The sequence below is a fragment of the Dromiciops gliroides genome, chromosome 2 (genome assembly GCF_019393635.1).
Source record: "Dromiciops gliroides isolate mDroGli1 chromosome 2, mDroGli1.pri, whole genome shotgun sequence".
Lineage (NCBI taxonomy): Eukaryota > Metazoa > Chordata > Mammalia > Microbiotheria > Microbiotheriidae > Dromiciops > Dromiciops gliroides.
The window spans coordinates 317,372,787-317,388,778 of record NC_057862.1 but is presented as its reverse complement, the minus strand read 5'-3'; the positions used below and the strand labels follow the sequence as shown (position 1 = coordinate 317,388,778).

The 15,992-nt window shown below is 40.7% G+C and overlaps 1 protein-coding gene across 4 annotated transcripts in view; it reads left to right on the top strand.

Annotated features, from left to right (window-relative positions):
• The window catches only part of PPP2R2B (protein phosphatase 2 regulatory subunit Bbeta), a 511,290-nt gene that overhangs the window by 35,966 nt on the left and 459,332 nt on the right, over positions 1 to 15,992 (top strand). Inside the window, exon 1 of one of the 4 annotated variants that reach the window (XM_043984084.1) lies at positions 4,362 to 5,150. The exons of 2 other annotated variants lie outside the window; for them this stretch is intronic. In XM_043984084.1, the coding sequence (XP_043840019.1) occupies positions 5,072 to 5,150 (79 nt within the window). In that variant the 5' untranslated portion in view covers positions 4,362 to 5,071. Of the gene's footprint in view, positions 1 to 4,361; positions 5,151 to 15,992 lie in introns of those variants that run through there. One more of the 4 variants, XM_043984087.1, reaches the window with a different exon arrangement.

Sequence of the window (15,992 nt, the reverse complement as noted above, 5' to 3'; positions counted from 1 at the left end):
TATTCAGTCCTTTCGGTTATGATCAACTCTTCATTTGGGGTTTTCTTGGCAAAGATACAGCAATGGTTTGTCATTTCCTTCTCTAGATCATTTTTCAGATGAGGAAACTGAGGCCAACAGATCTAAGTGACTTGTCCAGGGTCACACAGGTAGTAAGTATCTGAGGCCAAATTTGAGCTCAGGTCTTCCTGACTCTATACCTGGTGCTCTATCTGCTGCTCCACCTACCTGCCCCATGCCCTCCCTAACCAATTAACTACCTTTTCATTTGTATTTATTCTCCTTACATTTGTTCTGTATATACTTAAATACGGACCTTATGTTTTCCCCATTAGAATGGAAGATCATTGAGAATAAGAAATGTTTCATTCTTTATATTTGTATCTCTAGTCTCTGGCACGTGGGAGGCACTTAATAAATGCTTATTTTTTTATGGTTGGTTGATTGAAGAGCACTGACTCCAAATACATTTGACATGTTGCAATCTCACTGATAGATACATTCAGAGAGGTGCAAGCAAAATGCTAAGTAACTCTGAGAGAAGCATCAAGGTCATCATGACTAGGGGACCAGGGGAATCTTCTAGAAATTGGAATTGCTGACATTTTTTCTTAAAGTCTCCCTCAGGGCAGCTAGGTGGCACAGTGGATAGAGCACTGGTCCTGAAGTTGGGAGGACCTGAGTTCAAATCTCACCTCAGGCACTTACTAGCTGTGTGACCCTGGGCAAGCCACTTAACCCCAGTTGCCTTAAACATCTGGGACCATCTCCAGTCATCCTGGTATATATCTTACCACTGGACCCAGATGGCTCTGGAAAGAGTGACGTTCATGACCTTGCACAGCCCTCCTTCACTTAAATCCAATTTAGTGCAAGTCAGGACATCGCCCTGATGTCATGGTCTTCTTTGAGAATGAAGGAGGGGCAGCTAGGTGGTGCAGTGGATAGAGCACTGGCCCTGGAGTCAGGAGTACCTGAGTTCAAATCCGGCCTCAGACACTTAACACTTATTAGCTATGTGACCCTGGGCAAGTCACTTAACCCCAATTGCCTCACTTAAAAAAAAAAAAAAGAGAGAATGAAGGATAAACAACAAAACAAAGTCTCCCTCATCACATTGCAAATAACTTTTGGCACTGAAGGGGGTGATAGAAAAAATTCTACCTGGGTCCTATGATGCTTCACAAGGAGCACTCATCCCACATGCTCTAAGGTGCTTACAGCCCTCCTTTGGGATATAAAGAGATTTTTTTAGGTGAGGGCAGGGTTAAAACTGGGTATTCTAGAAGTGATTCTCCTAGGAGCTAGATATAGGCTATGTTTGGCTTTTTGTTTCATGTTGAGGTAACAGTCTTAGCTAGATTATAAGAAAAAGTCTATAGCAATAAGGCATCACTGAAGATTCATTCATAGAAGCTCAATGAATTTTGTAACTAGAAAGTACTGTAGAGATCAACTAAACACCATCATTTTACAGAGGAGGAAATTGAGACTTAAGTTATTCATTAAGTTATTAAGTTATTCATTAAGTTAAGATATTTTTGACTGCCTTGCCCTCTGAGAACTTTTTTTATTGGGAAGATAACATGTGCATACATGAAATAGTTAACTGAGAATATTAGACAAGAGGTGAAGAAGTGCTCAAATGCATTGTCCAGACAATAAGCATTAAAAGTTGAGAGGAGAGAGCCCAGGGAGTATGGCACTGTAGGGTACTGAGTGTGAAGCAAAAGGAATGAGGCTTGAATACTAATCCTCCTCCTTATTATCTGGGTGAACCAGGGCAAGTCACTTAATGCTTCTGGATGTAAGGTTTCCCATATGTATAATAAGAAGGGTTGAAGAAGGTGGTTTCTTCTAACTATAAATTCTGTGATTCTAAATAATTGGACAAAGAAGTAACAGAAAGCAGGTTGCTATAGTCTGATTTGGTGACGAAGGTTTGATGGCAAACACAGAATTGTTCACTAATTACTGGGGTCTGATCTTGTCTAATCCAACTTGGTTCAGCCACCATTTTATTTTCTCAGCTCATGAAATACTTTGTTTTATGATTCTAATGTGTTAATCATGTTATAGTTTGTATTATATTTATATGTTGCAGTTTCAGTTTCCTACTAGACTATGACAACAAGGATGACATTTTATTGAAACTTTTTATGTATGTTCTTCACATAGGTCTGGAACTTAGGGCTGGTGATCTGCACCTTGTTGCAGGGTACTAAATTTAGAGAGCACTGACATAGAGGTATAGCAACAACAGAGATTAGCAAGGATAATTAAAATAAGAAGATGCATTATGACAAGCTACAGCAAGTGCCTACTCTGTCCTTCCCATCTCCCTTGTCATCCCTATGGCCTACCAGCATACTGCTTGCCCCAGGCATGGTTTGAGGTACTTCACCTTGGAACAAAAATTCCTATTTTTATCTCTGTCTGAAGATAGTGGGTATTTAACATGTGTTTGTTGCTAAAATTAGGGTTTGTGTTCTGAATTTATTAAGAAGAAAATATAAGTATACATGTTTTTCTTCAATGAATTTGAGATTGTCCATGCAGCCAATCCAGATCATCCAGACAAAGGAAGTTGAAGTTCATAGTATATGCATCCCTCCACTCTAGTAATAGCCCTCCAGATGCCTCTGTCTCATTAGAATGAACCAGCAATTCAGTTCCCATGGCTGAGTCTCTATCTTCAGGGGATATTGGTCATGTGATAGATTATTTTTCCCACTGAATTGATTTGTTGCTTCACTAAATTGCTTGAATCAACTGGTTGTTTGACATCATTCAAACACAACTTGAAGGTGAGGGTGAGCAGCAAAGCAAGGAGCTGGAACAATGGTGACCTACTCTCTGATGTAATCTAGTTTATTCACCAGGGATAAATTAATTTTTTTAAAAACCTGAAAGTCATAAAAATTTGAAAATGGTTCTTATGGATTTCTTTAAAGCATATTCATATGGAGTCTTCTAAAACTCATACTCTTTGGAGGGTTGTTTTGTTGGTACTTAAGATTTGCCATGGACATTTGTCACATATGACTTGGGAGAGTTTTATTTTCTCTATCTCTATATAGAAGGATGAAGAGCATTTCCATCTTCTCTTCTCATATGAAGGATGAGACAGTTGATAATGAGATTGATTACAGTTAGAAAAATAACATCCTGGGGGCAGCTGGGTGGTGCAGTGGATAGAGCACTGGCCCTGGATTCAGGAGGACCTGAGTTAAAATCTGGCCTCAGACACTTGACACTGACTAGCTGTGTGACCCTGAGCAAGTCACTTAACCCTCATTGCCCCGCAAAAAAAGAAGAAAAAGAACATCCTGTGATGTTCTTCCCCACCCTGCCAGGCTTAGGGTCAGGGCTGCTAAGCAGAAGGGCTGGAGACAGGACATAGGTTGGGATCAGAAACATGAGTCAATAACAGAGGAGCATATATTTCATGAGGCAGAGGAAGGGATGTGGCCTGGAGTGGGGAAGATGGTTCAAAATTCAGAGAACAAGGGCAGCTAGATGGCACAGTGGATAAAGCACTGGCCCTGGGTTCAGGAGGACCTGGGTTCAAATCTGACCTGAGACACTTGACACTTATAGCTGTGTGACCCTGGGCAAGTCACTTAACCCTCATTGCCCTGCAAAAAAACCCCAAATAAAATAAAACTCAGAGAACAAGCAGAGTTTTATGAAATGACAAGATCATTTAATGTCTAATAGGCTAGTTTTATGTTTTGGCTTGAGAAGCCCATCCCACCCTTTATCTATTCCACCTTCCCCCTTACCAAATGAGCTTCAGTTGGATAGTTCCCCATTGGTTCCATGTGTATCACTGTCTTCAGCAGTAGTGGCCATCTCTAACCAGTCCTGGCTTAGGCACAAGGGAAGCTCCACGTTTGCTTTGGCATAATGTTTCCAACCCCATTATTTTGTCTTCAGTCAAGGGGGCTCCATCAATTTGCCTTGTTCTGATTTGGTCAGTGTGAGTACTCTACCTCCAGGGATGAAGAGAGCAATCCCTCTATGTCTTAGTAGATGGACTTTGGCAGTTGCTATGGCCAAAAATTTTCACGAAACTATAACACAGTGGGCATTGTCTCCTTTTATCCCAGCCTCCAGTCATATTTTCATAGAGGAATATATTGTTCCATGACTGATCTAACCCCAATCCTTTCACCTACATGAAGATCCCTGCATGTGTGGGGAAGAAGACAACTCATTTGAATTCAGACTCTACTATTCTTGTACTGTGACTTTAAATTTGAACAGCAACCCACTCTGAGCTGAAGTTACTGCTCTTGTGTGAGTGCTGGCAGGAGGGAAAAAAAAGCAACCACACAGTTGTGGAACACAAAATCTGTCAGTGTTAGTCCCCTGTCACTGATTCCTCAACCCTGTTATGTTCTGGTTCACCTAAGTGATAAATGGCCCCTTTGTTCTGCTTTTGGTATTAAAAAGAAGAAGAACAAGAACAAGAAGAAAGAATCAGATCTAGATTAAGCAGGGACAGAGACCCATTTCATTGCACAGTACTTTAATATTCCTGAGATCCCTGGCATGACAGGGCGACTCCTCTTAGCAGCAGTCTCTCCCCGGAGCAGGGCTCTGTGCTGCCTTTGTTTCATCTGATCTTCTAGCTGAATAAGAGATGGTCATTTATCCTCAGTGCTCCCGTATCCTGCTGGATTTCTATTTCAGAAAGAGAAACTGACCAGGAGAAGGAAAAAGGTGGAAGCTGATTTGGACAGTGTTGTTCAGTGTGTGTTTACAGGCAGGACTGACTTACTCAGCAAATCCTGCTCTGATGAGCTCCAGCCAATGAAGTGCTTATATCCTGGCTTGCTTGGGGGCTTCTGAGTTTGAGCTGCATGCAGAAATGTAAGCAGCTCTTCCTGGTGCTGATGGCAAAATGGGGTCCACTGCCAGTTCTTCCTCAGGCTTCCTGGCTTTGCAGATCTGGGAGAGATCCTACATAAACCTATCGGTGATGTAGCCTGCCTGGAAAGCCAAAAGAATCCTCATGGATTCAGGAAACTGGTTTTTGATTTAGAATTATTTTTTTTTCTGGAAGATGAAATGCTTTTCTCGTTACCTGCCTTACATCTTCCGACCTCCGAACACCATCCTCTCTTCCAGCTGCCACACAGAAGGTACCGACCAGAGAGGGCGGGTGTCTGGGAGGGTGGAAAGCAAGTGGGATGGGTGTATGACTTCCCCCAAAGCTCTGCTGACACTGCTTTTCACAGATTCTAGATGACTGCTGTTCTTGGCAAAAGCTTGCTGGTGACAGACTTCGATTTGCTTGTAAGATCAGCCTGACTGCCTTCTAGATAGAGATTCTTCCCTCAAGGAAAGACTTTTTTTTTAAGCATGATTATGTCAAAAAGGTGATTCCTGACATGGATGGGAAAATCATTCTAGAATGTTTCTGCCGCTTCTCATTTGATCACACCTAGCATGCAAACAAGTCATCAAAATTGGTGTCAAGACAGATTTTTCACTAGATTCTGCCAGGCACGTTTTCTTAGGCTCTCAAGTTTGTCACTGTCTATGTAATAACTTGGGGCATGCCCAAGACAGCAATTAGCCAAATAGATTTGGGCTTTTGGCGTAACGTTATAGTGTTTGTTTGGTGTTGGAGTTGCTCACTTGGATTCTATACTTATCTTGCACACTGAAAAGGTCAGAGCTGACTTTCTGTACTTGCTTGAGATCTATTTTCATAAGGAGATGAAGTTATTGCTTTTAGAGACCATCTTGCCTAAACTTTACATTTCTTTGTAATATAACTAGGTCCAGATTAGTGCAAATAATGAATCCCCAAAGTGACTGAATTATTATTTCTGGCTCTAAGGGAATGTCTCCAAAACTGTCTTCTAGTCTAGCATGTATCTTGTATATATGTTTATACCCTGAATGTGTGTGTGTGTGTGTGTACTCTAAATTTTTTTTTAAATCACCATCTACTGAGCACTGTAGGTTTCAGTATTCCCACTATAACTGTTTGTCCACTTGTCCCTTATGCACCACTGGCATCAGATTGGTCTGTTTGTTCTCTCCCTGCTACCCCTGAAAAAAGAAGGATTTTGAGAACAGGAACTCTTGCTAGTGAATCACCTGGCATCCTGTGAGCCATAAGGGTTACCAGTGTAATCAGTCAGTGTCTGATATAGCCATGGGCTCAGAAGCGAGAACCCCAAAGAGTCAGTGTGGTCTTAAGAAAAGTAGTGCCAGGACTGAGCTGCATAAGCAGTATTTATGAAAAACTTGCAAATGACATTCCTCCTTATAATAAAGGAAGGAGCCTAGGTATAAGGCTGTGTATTTTGAGTGGGAGAGGAAATATAGGGTACAGTGCAGCTAGGCTCTTTTCCATCAGAACCTCCAGGGAAATATCACAGGAGATTGGAATGGCTGTTAGCTTGCCAGTGATCTTGACTTTTAAAAAATATATTTTGAGAAATGTCGTTTTATTTTTTAATCTCCTACTCTCCCTATCATCTTCTTTCAATAGTTAAAAGAAATAACTCTTTCTCAGTAGTAGGGAGACACAATTCATAGGTTGGGTCTCTAAGATGCAAGCAGTCAACTGTCATGTACCATCAGTTTCTACTTCTCATCAACTTTATTTCCACAAAGCTTTCACATCCCTTCCCTTCTCCCTATTCTGACTATACCACCCTGGTATAAGCCTTCTTTCCCACCCTTCTGGGACTAATATAATAGTTCTATAACAAATCTCCTTGGTTCCACTCTCACTTTTCTCCATTCCATCCTTAATTTCACTACAGAATATTCTTTCTCATGCATAGATCCAGTCATTCAGTCATTCAGCAAGCATTTATTAAGTACCTGCTTTATGTCAGACTTGGGGTACAAAAACAGAATAGTTTTGATACTCCTATGCTTAGAACCCTGATATGGCTCCTTGCTGCCTATAGAACAAAATTCAAAGCAGCCTCCCATTCAACAGCCTCTGCAATTAAGTATTTTCTTATCTTGCCAATCTTTTCTCATGTTACTTCCCCTTCCCATATTTTAGGCTTAATCTAAACTGGGTTACTTGAAATCTCTTTTATATTCCAGACCCCCATTTTCTTCTGTGCTTTTGTCTGTGTTGTTCCCTGTGTCTAGAATGTCCTCATCCTCATCCCTGTCCTGCTATTCTCTACCTGTTGAATTCCTTGAAAAGAATTTTAACCCACCCTTTAATGTTCAACTCAAGTATCACCCCTTCTGTAAAACTTTCCCCAATCCCCTTAATTGTAATGTCCTTTTCCTCTCAGAGACTCACACAGTGAGTGCTGGGTTTGCCTCTCTCATGCAATCATCTATCATTTTCTATTATGGTAACTTATACTTGTCCTATACTTATAAGCTCATTGAAGGGAGAGACCATTTAACCTAGACTTTATTTATATTTTTTATAATACAGCTGGGTCTTGTAAATTTAAAAAAATCCCCTGAAATGGTGGAACTATTCAATTTTGAGCTGCCTATTTGATTACCATATTTTACAAAATTATTACTTCAAACAGTGTGAATTTGGATATATGTGACCTCTTCAGAGGAGTCATTGTTTACACTAACCGAGACCTAGCTGTACTTCCTAAGTTCATAGTTTTACAGTTGATCATCTAGCCCAGTCAACTCCTTTTATAAATAAGGAAAGTGAAGCCCAAAGAAACGAAGTGATTTGTCAGAGATCCTGCAGATAGTAATTGGTGGAGCAGGGACTAGGATCTATGTTTACCAACAACAGAAGCATGAACTTTCCAATAGGCCATTATCTCTGCTCTGCCGTAAGTATTTAAGAAATGTTTGTTTAATTGAATTGAGTTCAATAGAAAAAAATAACCATCAAACTGATCTTGCATCTTGCGGACAAAAATAGTCTGGTGGGTTGACAGAATCTAATTGGCTTTTTAACTGAATTAACTGATCCATCTAGCAAAAATAGCCAAACCAGTTTGTATATATAAACAGAGCCTGACAGCCTCAGTGATTCTCATCATTGGGAAGAGAAGTAAAAGAAAAGAACTCTAAGGCAGAAGAAGAATTTAGTGTCAACTGCTCTGGAAAAATCATCAGAACTCATTCTTCAAGGATCTGCGAATTCGTCTGAAATATCTGTGGCTATTTCTTCCATCGATCCAGATCATAATCCCTTTGCCTTAGAAGATGACCTTTGGGAGCTGCTGTGACCACAAAATGCATCCCACTGCAGCCAACATTTTGATGATCTCCTGTCTGTCCATGGCTTTGCACTGTCTGCCATGCATGGGAGGCTCTCCCTCCTCACTTCTGCCTTTTAGTATTCTTGACTTCCTTCAAGATTCAACTCAAATGCCATTTTCTCAGGAAGCCTGTTTCAGTTCCCCTAATTAACAGTCTTCCTCTCTAAGGTAACTTTTGCATCCACTTTGTATGTACCTTGCATGCGCTTATTCATATACATTCTTCCCCTCCCCCTTTTAGAATGTAAGCTCCTTAAGAGCAGGAACTGAGTTAACATTTTCTTTGTATGCTCAGCACCAAGAACAGTGCTAGGTACATATTAAGTGCTTAATAAATATTGGTTGATTTTGCTTTTTCTTTGTATTCTCAACATAAGAACAGTGCCTGGCACATAGTGCATAATATATATTTATTGATTAACCAATTGATCAGTTAGCTTGTCCTCTACTAACAGGCCTAAAAGCTATACATTGAGCCTCTACACCAAGGTAGGGCTTATGTTCTAATGGTGTAACCAGTGCTTGTTAAATATATGGACCACGTTTCTGAAATTTAGTCAAGTTTCCGAGTGTGTGTGTGTGTGTGTGTGTGTGTGTGTCCCAACATTGGCTTGCAAAGTAAGGAGTTTCAACGTCTATCAGTGGTCCCAACTGTCATGTACCAACAGTGACAGTTCTATTAGTGGTCCTAACCTCCTCCCCAACCACTCCCCCCCTTTTTTTCACCAGTCTTGTGATTCTGTTATCAGGGCCCAAGGGAGCATTTCTTTTTCTTTAAAACTTTTCAAAGGTGATGAGAATATCACAAAACTGACTTTGCTTGTTTTCCTTTATGACTTAGCAACATCACCCCATACGCTTATCTGGAGAAATTACTTTATATACCTCACAACAGCATATCTTACTTATGAAAAGGAATTGGGGATAATTTATTCAAAGACAAACAAATGTGAGTCAGATGAGCAGCTGGAACTCCTTTAAATGCTTTGACTACCCAGATATAGGTGTGATGGAAGGGATCACCATGGTCAGAAGACTTACCATGTTTCAGCTTTGTCATTAAATATAGAGGTGACAGAAAATGCTCAGTTTGGAAGGGTCCTTGGAGGCTAGTCTGAAATAAAATCTCTTTTACATTATACGTAACAGGTGATCATCTAGTCTTCAGTGGAAAAATTGATTATCTCCTGTGGCATGCCATCCCATTTTTTGATAACTCTAATAGCTAGGCAGCTTTCCCCTCCTTACATCAAGCTTAAATCTGCTTCTTTGTAACATTCACTTAGTTGAAACATGATCCCAGTTTTACCCTCTGACCCCTGGTAGAATATGGCTACTCTCCTTTCTTTCTTTTCTTATTAGAACATCTTAAAGTTTTAATTCTTTCTTAATGGGTTTACCTATATTGCTTTTGATTAAGAAAACTATAGAAATTTAGTAATTGCCACAATTTAACACTACACAGTGGTCATTGGGAATCTGTCAACTTTCTATAGAGTCCTGTTGTGTAGGGTATTTGGGAGGAGCAACTCCAGGGTCTTGGTCCCCTTTATTGGAATTAAGCATGAAAGATTTTAGTTTTCCAGTTGCTTTTTTCATATTTCTTTGAACTCTTGAGTGTTCTTACAGAAATTGGTATGGTCATTAGAATATTCTTCAGCTGGGTCATCCTGAAAGGAGTGTTTTGAATTTTTTTTTTTTTAGTGAGGCAATTGGGGTCAAGTGACTTGCCTAAGGTCACACAGCTAGTAAGTGTTAAGTGTCTGAGGTCGGATTTGAACTCAGGTACTCCTGACTCCAGGGCCGGTGCTCTATCCACTGCGCCACCTAGCTGCCCCAGGAGTGTTTTGGCTTGAGGTCATTTATAGGTCCTATAAGGGACTGTATGACTTGATCTGGGTTGCTAGCTTTCAATTTTTAGCACTGGTAGATAGACCTGCCCTTTTTAATCAATCCAAAGGAGGTACATTTGTGTTTTAAATATAATTTTAGGTGGTTTGAATAGAGACTCTGCAAGAAGTTGATTTTAATTATGGAGGTACTTTTGTCACATGGAAGATTGCCAGGAACAATAAACCCATGCAAAGCCAATAAATTAACTTGATCAACCTAGGTGTTGGAATTTTTTCATTACACATTGGCAGATTTCTTCTCACTCCCTAATCAGCCTATGCTGGCCACCATCTTGGATCCAGTACTACTGCTGCCTGTCCCCTAATCCTTTTTCTACAAGGTAGCCCTTTAAATATTCAGATAGCTATCATTTCTCTCAAAGTCTTCTATCTGGGTGAAATGTCCCTAGTTCCTTGAACTGGTTCATGTATGACAAGAACTTGAGGGCCTTCTTCATCTTGGAAGCTCCTCATGTGACTCTGGCCAAGTCATTGAATCTCTTTAGACTTCAGTTTCCTCAAACTGGCTGGGAATAAGGACATATGCCCTCCTTGTCTGCCTCATAGGATTTTTGAAGCTTAAATTAGACAATGTATATGAACACACTTAGAAATAAAGTACTATGCAAATGTAAGACATTCTTATTACAGTGAGGACAAAAATACACTTCTTATGGCACAACTTAAGAGGACTGTTACTGAAGCTGTGGGGTTCTGGTACCACAGGTCCCCATTAACACGTTCTTCCTTAAATGGAGTCAAATAAAAACAAAAACAAATCATAGCAGTGATGCATGAACAGGGCTTTGATAGAGACTCTCAGATTGTCTTGCCATCTCTGTGGACCTAATTAAAAGAGCAATATTTCTCCCCTCCCCCATTGTGGGGGATGACTCATCTGGCAAAAATATCACAGTACTAGAGGGACGAAATATCAGTCAAATAGAAACTGGTCTGTCTAGGACCAGAGAGGAAATAAATGGTGTGCAGCAACAGGAAAAGGCAAGATATTTTTAAAGACATCACTAGTGCTTCCCCCACCCCTTTCTTTTCTGAAGCCTCAATGAAGTTTGGAATTCAAAGTATTATATGTATATACACACATTTATTATATATAATATGCATATTATATATATATATGTGTGTGTGTGTGTGTGTGTGTGTGTGTGTGTGTGTGTGTGGATATGGATATGTTGTTGTTTGGTCATGTCTGACTTTCTATGATTCTGTATGAAGTTTTTTTTTTGACAAAGATACGAAAGTGGTTTGCCATTTCCTTTCTCAGTGGATTAAGGCAAACAGGTTAAATGACTTCCCCAGGGTCACACAGCTAGTGAGGCTGGATTTGACTCCAGACCCACACCCCTCAACTTTATTCACTGAGTCACCTACCTGTGCCTACCCTCTCTCTCTCTCTCTCTCTCTGTATATACACACACATCTGGTATATAGTAATATCATATATACATATATACATACATGTGTATATAGAGAGATACATAAAATAATATATACACATATGTGTATATATGTATATCTTATATACACATAGGTGTATATATGTATATCTTATATAAACATATATATGAGAGAGAGAGAGAGAGAGAAAGGAAGCAAGCAAGAAAGAATGAACTTAGTAGGAGACCTGTGAGGACCCATAAGCACACATTCTTATGTTCATTTGAGGAAAGTCAGGTCCAGAGAAAAGAGGTGACCTCTATCAAGGTCACATAAATATTGAATGACAAAGCTGGTACTAGTACTCAGGTCTTCTTACTATTTTCTGCACACCAACCTTGGGACACATGAGTAGTTACAGGTGTTTCAAGAATGTCTCTGGGGAGATTGTCCATATGGCTTGTATTTCCTTGTCTTTGACAAAGTATGCAGAAATTAAACTTTCATTATCCTTTCTTTTCCCCACCAAAACAGGGTCAACCCAGTCTATCTTCTATTTATGAGCCTCATTTCTTTTCCCTTCCTTCCTTCCTCCCTCCCTCCCTTCTTTCCTTCCTCCCTTCCTTCCTTCCTTCCTTCCTTCCTTCCTTCCTTCCTTCCTTCCTCCCTCCCTCCCTCCCTCCCTCCCTTCCTTCCTTCCTTCCTTCCTTCCTTCCTTCCTTCCTTCCTTCCTACCTAGCTGCCCTCCCTCTTTCTCCTCCCTCCCTAATACATTTTTTTGTTCTGCTCTCCAGTTGCATGTAAAGATAGTTTTCAACATTTTTTGGGGGTGGGGCAATGAGGGTTAAGTGACTTGCCCAGGGTCACACAGCTAGTAAGTGTCAAGTGTCTGAGGCTGCATTTGAACTCAGGTCCTCCTGAATCCAGGGCCAGTGCTTTATCCACTGTGCCACGTAGCTGCTCCCTCAACATTTGTTTTGTTTTTTGTTTTTTGTTTTCGCGTGGCAATGGGGGTTAAGTGACTTGCCCAGGGTCACACAGCTAGTAAGTATCAAGTGTCTGAGGTCAGATTTGAACTCAGGTACTCCTGAATCCAGGGCCGGTGCTTTATCCACTACGCCACCTAGGTGCCCCCTAACATTTGTTTTTATAAGATTTCTAGTTACAAATTTTTCTCCCTCCCTCCCTTCCCTTCCCCCTCCCCAAGACAGAAAGCAATCTGATATAGGCTATATATGTATAATCACATTAAGCATATTTTTGCATTAGTCATATTGTGAAAGAAGAATCTGAACAAAAGGGGGAAAACTCAAAAAAGAAAAAAAAAGGTAGAAACAGTATGGTTCAATCTGCATCCTGGTTCTGGTTATTTTTTCTGGGTGTGGAGAACATTTTCTATCATGAGTCTTTTGGAATTATCATGGATCATTGTATTGGTGATAAGAGACAAATCTATTACAGTTGATAATCACACAATATCATTGATACTATGTTCAATGTTCTCCTGGTTCTTCTCATTTTACTCAACATCAGTTCATGTAAGTCTTTCCAGGTTTTTCTGAAATCCACCTGCTAATTGTTTCTTACAGCACAATAATATTTCATTACATTCATATACCACAACTTGTTTAGCCATTCCCCAATTGATGGACATCAATTTTAACTTGGTTAAAGATGCTCCCCCTTTTCAGTGCCCAGACTGAAGTGATCAGTTGTTCCTGTGTCTAGGTGTGTACTGCTTGTATTTACATGAAAATCATTGTGATTCTATTAGAACCATAACTAGGAATGTTTGCCCCTAGGCAAGCAGTGGGAGTCTTGGGAGTATGAGGCCATTCTGGGAGGGGAAAATCCAGGGATACGTGCCTGAGGCTATTGGTTCTGGGGCAGCCCCCATGAGGTAGTGGGGAGAAGCAAAGTTAGGGGAGAGGCTCCATCCCAACTCACCATCTGACTAGCTTCCTATGTTTACCAATTATTCTGGGATAAAATAGCCACCATTAGATGCTAAGCTCGGTGGTTTCTATGCTGCCGAAGGACTGCAAGCACGGCCAGTATTCTCCATACTCAGTGTCTCTTAATTTACCATGTTATGCCCTGGCTCTTCCACTCTAGTTATGACTCCAGGTCCATTATCTTTCTTCCCCATTTAACATTAGCTCATTTCAACATAAATGGGCTTAACCTTAAAAACTACTGAAACATACAGTTGGTGTAGAAGCCAGAGCATGCATGCTAAAGAGAAAAGACATCAAGGAAAAGTACCTTGGGTGCTCCACAATCAAGAGAAGTGATCATTTTAACTTTTAGGCTTTACTTGAGGTATCAGTGACAAAGGCCTATCCATTTGGAGCCCTAGATAGTATAAAGGTTTTGGTTTTCGGTTGTTTCAGTTGTGTTCAACTCTGTGATTCCATGTGGGGTTTTCTTGGCAAAGATACTGGAGTGGTTTGCCATTTCCTTCTCCAGGTCATTTTACAGGTGAGGAAACTGAGGCAAACAAGGATAAACGACTTGCCCAGGTTCACACACCTTTTTTTGTGTATGAGGCAATTGGGGTTAAGTGACTTGCCTAGGGTCACACAGCTAGTAAGTGTTGTGTCTGAGACTGGATTTGAACTCAGGTCCTCCTGAATTCAGGGCCAGTGCTCTATCCACTATGCCACCTAGCTGCCCCCACACACCTTCTAAGTATCTGAGGTTGGATTTGAATTCAAGAAGATGAATCTTCCTGCTTCCAAGCCAGTGCTCTGTCAGTTGTGCCACCTACCTGCTCCGAGTTTTCCTCAAACCTTCAACAAATTCAACAACCATGTATCATAGGAAATTATGGAATTTCAATCTGTAGACTTTAAAGAATACTAAGACCAATTCTTTTGTTTTCCAAATTAGGAAACTGAGGCCCAGAGAGGTTTGATAGGATCACAGATTTTTTTAAAGCTGGAAAATGCTTTTGAAACAATCCAGTTTGATGCTCTCACATGAAAGATGAGGATATGAAGTCTAGAGATGTAAATTACTTGTCTGAGGTCACACAATGAAGAAGTGGCAGAGCTGGGATTTAAACTTAGATACTGATTGCAAATCCAGCCTTTTTCCTATTGTGCACACTGGCAGGTTACAGAGGGAGTGAGGAGTAGTGCTGGCTTTGGACCCAGGTCTTTTGACTTAGAACTCTAGGATTTTCCCACAATGAATCTGGTGATTTCCCCCCCGCCGTCCCCCACCACCACCACTGTGCCATTATTTATTATTCTGTGCAAAGTATGGTACAGAGCATCTAGAAAGAGGCAGAAGCTAGATAAAACTTGGTCTCTGCTATCTACTGGGGGCATACAACATATACACAAATAACCATCATGTGAAATAATCTAGAATAAATGCATAAGGGAGATACAAAGGACTATGTGAGGATCAGAGGGGAATCATGGCAGGCTTTCTGGAGGAAGTGGAATTTGGTTTGGACCTCAAGGATAAGTAGGAATTGGACAGATGGAATGGAGCTTGGGGAAGGTGGGAAGGGCGTGTCTGGTAGAGAGGAAATATGATAAAAGATGTGGAGGCTGGCAATTTCAAGCATGACTCCAGGATGGTGAGCAGTCCAGTTTGGTTAGAATGATGTCAGAGCTTTCCACTGTCCATCTATGTGTGCAGGGTCCCTTTCTGCTTGAGTCTCTGGCAGAGGAGTTTGAATCCTACATTTTAGATAGTGTGGAACCTTTCTTTGAAGGGGTTTTAAGCAGAAAAGAGATATGTCCAGATCTCAACAATCTTGTAGAAGGAAGGTCTCAGAAACAGGAGTCTAGAATTCTGAGTTATAGTTTAGGTTATTCTACTGATTTATTTGGACAAGTAATCTATATAGGACTTACTACCCTCAGGGCAGCTAGGGGGCACAGTGGAGTTAGGAAGACTCCTCTTCCTGAGTTCAAATCTGATCTCAGACACTTACCATCTATGTGACCTGTGGCAATTCATTTACTCCTGTTTGCCTCAGTTTCCCCATCTATAAAATGAGCTGGAGAAGAAAATGGCAAACCACTCCAGTATCTTTGACAAGAAAAACCTTTAATTTGGGTCACAAAGAATCACACATGACTGAAAATGACCCAATACCACCAAATAACACTTTCCTCAAATGGATTTAATACTGGTATTACCTACTTCACAAGAATGCTGTGAAGCTCACAGGATTATAGATGACCTCTGTGGTCATCTAGTTTAACCTCTTCATTTTACAGATGAGGAAACTGAGGACACTCAGAAGTTAAGAGACTTGACCAAGATCACACAGTATGCATTTGAATCCAATTTCAGGGACACTCTTCTTCCCACTGCCTCCCAAGCCCTTTAGTAGATGTGGAATTGGTTTGGAGGGCATATTAAAAGTGCAAGGAATTGCAGATATCGGCCAGTGTTGTTACTGCTGCCCTTTTCCATCACCTACCTGGAGCAGACTGGATAT